The 2388-nt window shown below is 38.9% G+C and overlaps 1 protein-coding gene across 1 annotated transcript; it reads right to left on the reverse strand.

Moving 5' to 3' along the window:
* Positions 1-378: 378 nt before the first annotated feature.
* LOC101402346 (putative olfactory receptor 10D4) lies at positions 379-1314 on the reverse strand. Its single transcript, XM_004427458.3, has one exon. The coding sequence runs from the start codon at positions 1312-1314 to the stop codon at positions 379-381; it is 936 nt and encodes a 311-aa protein (XP_004427515.2).
* Positions 1315-2388: the final 1074 nt, after the last annotated feature.

The raw sequence follows: 2388 nt of genomic DNA on the forward strand, positions 1-2388 counted from the left end.
TGAATGTTTTTTCCGTTCTCCCTTCCCTCTATGTAGATATGCATATACTTTTAACTGAGACTATGAGCAAGAAAATATGTTCTCTTAACTCTTTTGATGACTCAAAGAACTAAGAAATGTTTGGGAGAGGAAAGTGGTGCTGGGAGAGCATCCATGTAGCATAGGAGTCAGTTCAATATCTGCTAAGTGACTCTATTAATCATATTTCATTATGAAACAGGGAAATATGAAAACAGACATATATTTTAAAAGTTAGCAAGTTTAAGTGATAGATTGATTAAGAGTACATTTAATTTCAACATGCCTTGGAAACTGCAGGTGAGAATTTGTCCTAAGAAACGGAGAATCAAACTTTGTTCAGCAAAGCTTCAGATTTTCTCATTTATTCTCCAGAGTCAAACCTCTCGTGGCAAGTCCATTCCTCAGGGCTGATTTTACGTCCTTATTCCTCAGGCTATAGATCAGTGGGTTCAGCATGGGGGTTACAAGATTATTCAACATCTGAATTACAGCACCAAGCAAGGCACTGGGATTGGGCTGTAGATAGATGATGATTACCGGCCCATAAGCACAAAGAATTGCAGTGATGTGTGCACTGCAGGTAGAGAATGCCCGTTGCCTGCCCTCTGCTGAGCGAATTTTCGATATGGAGATCCCAATACAAGTGTAGGAAACAAGGATGAGAAAAAAGCAAATGAGAGACAAAAGACCAACATTTGTAAAACCTACCCTCTGAGCTAAAGCTGTATCGCCACAAGCTAGAGGTAGGATTGCAGGTATGTCACAGAAGTAATAGCCCACCTCATTAGAGCCACAGTAGGACAACTGGAAGGTGAAGGAGGTTAGGATAATGGCGTGGACAGAGCCACCCAGCCAGGTCCCTGTGGCCAAGATGGAGCAGACCTTGTGGTTCATTATGACCATGTATCTCAAAGGATAACATATGGCAACAAAGCGGTCATAGGCCATCACTGTGTACAGCAAACACTCAGTACAGCCGAGGAAATGGTAGAAGAAGAGCTGGGACACACAGCCCTGGAAGGAGATACTGCGGTTCTGCCCTGAAAGGTATAACAGCATCTTGGGAGCAGTTGTTGAAGAGAAACTCAGGTCAAACATGGAGAGATTTCCCAAGAAAAAATACATAGGAGTGTGAAGCTGAGAGGAGGAGATGATAGCTGTAAGGATGAGCACGTTTCCCAAGAGAGTACATGAATATAATGATAAAAACAGGAGAAAAAGGACAATCTCTAGGCCTTCTGTCTCAGGGATTCCCAGCAGGATGAATTCAGTCACCATTGTATGATTTCTCATTTTTATGGAAGAATCAACTCTTGGGTGTCTGTAAAAAGAAATTTGTGGTTAAATTTAATATGTATGCAAATTAGTTGTGTTTGAATCAGTGAAATGGAAAAGGAGCAAATGATCTAGATATACACAGACTAGCGCTTCCTGTTAGAATTGTCTTGATCTGTTTCTTCTCTCCATACTGGATGTCTCTCTGCAGTGCAGTTTCTATTTACAGATGCTCCTTATTACATTCTCCCTAAGAGGCCTTACATGACCAATACCCTAGCTTCCATTCTTCGTATACACTACTAAATTGCATTAATTCCAAACATGCTTTGTGATTCTAAACAGATAAATATGAAGACGAGTGTCTTTATAACAAAGTCCCATCCAAGCTTCTTATATTCATCTAAGACAATTTGGTTACATTAAATCTCCAAAAATCATTTATGATCATATAAGCCATACTTAGGAAAGATACAGAATCTTTTCCATATTGTCTTCCTAGATGTGACGGTCAATAATGAGAAACTAGCCAAAAGAAGGGTCTTAGCTCTTAATGAACAGAAAATTACATTAACAGGCCCATATGTTCTGGATTTTAGTACACATGAGTAACTGGTAGTCTCCATTTTCCTGAATTTTGTACAATGTGTAACTGGTAACCCCCATTTCATTCTCCAAAATCTGTAATTGTCTAACCAGATCCAAGTTAAGCAATTGCCCAATTTTATGGCAAATCACAGGAGTAGGAGTAGTAGAGACTCATTTCCAATTTCCATATTTTGAAAAATTTTGATGCCATTTCTACTTTTTTTAACTTTTCCAACATAGTGAGATCTGTAAATTATACATCAATCCATCAATTCTATTGCCTAAAATCCTATCTATAACTCTTTTTTTTTTTTATAATTTTGAGGGGAGGGACTTAGAGCCAAAATAAAACAAAAGTGAAGGACAAAATTTGGGCACTTACATGGCAAACAGAGAACATATCTGGCTGGTGCTATTGAATGTTGTTTTTCTTTCCTTCTCCAACAGAAGGAAGAAGCCCTTCCCTGCCTAAATCCCCATCAGTTTGCAGTCTGCAGGTAGATA

This window comes from Ceratotherium simum, chromosome 7, assembly GCF_057802395.1.
Source record: "Ceratotherium simum simum isolate JZ-2026a chromosome 7, ASM5780239v1, whole genome shotgun sequence".
Taxonomy (NCBI): Eukaryota; Metazoa; Chordata; class Mammalia; order Perissodactyla; family Rhinocerotidae; genus Ceratotherium; species Ceratotherium simum.

Excerpts from the sequence above, each read along its gene's own strand:
- LOC101402346 (XM_004427458.3), bottom strand. The coding sequence starts at position 1,314 with ATGAGAAATCATACAATGGTGACTGAATTCATCCTGCTGGGAATCCCT.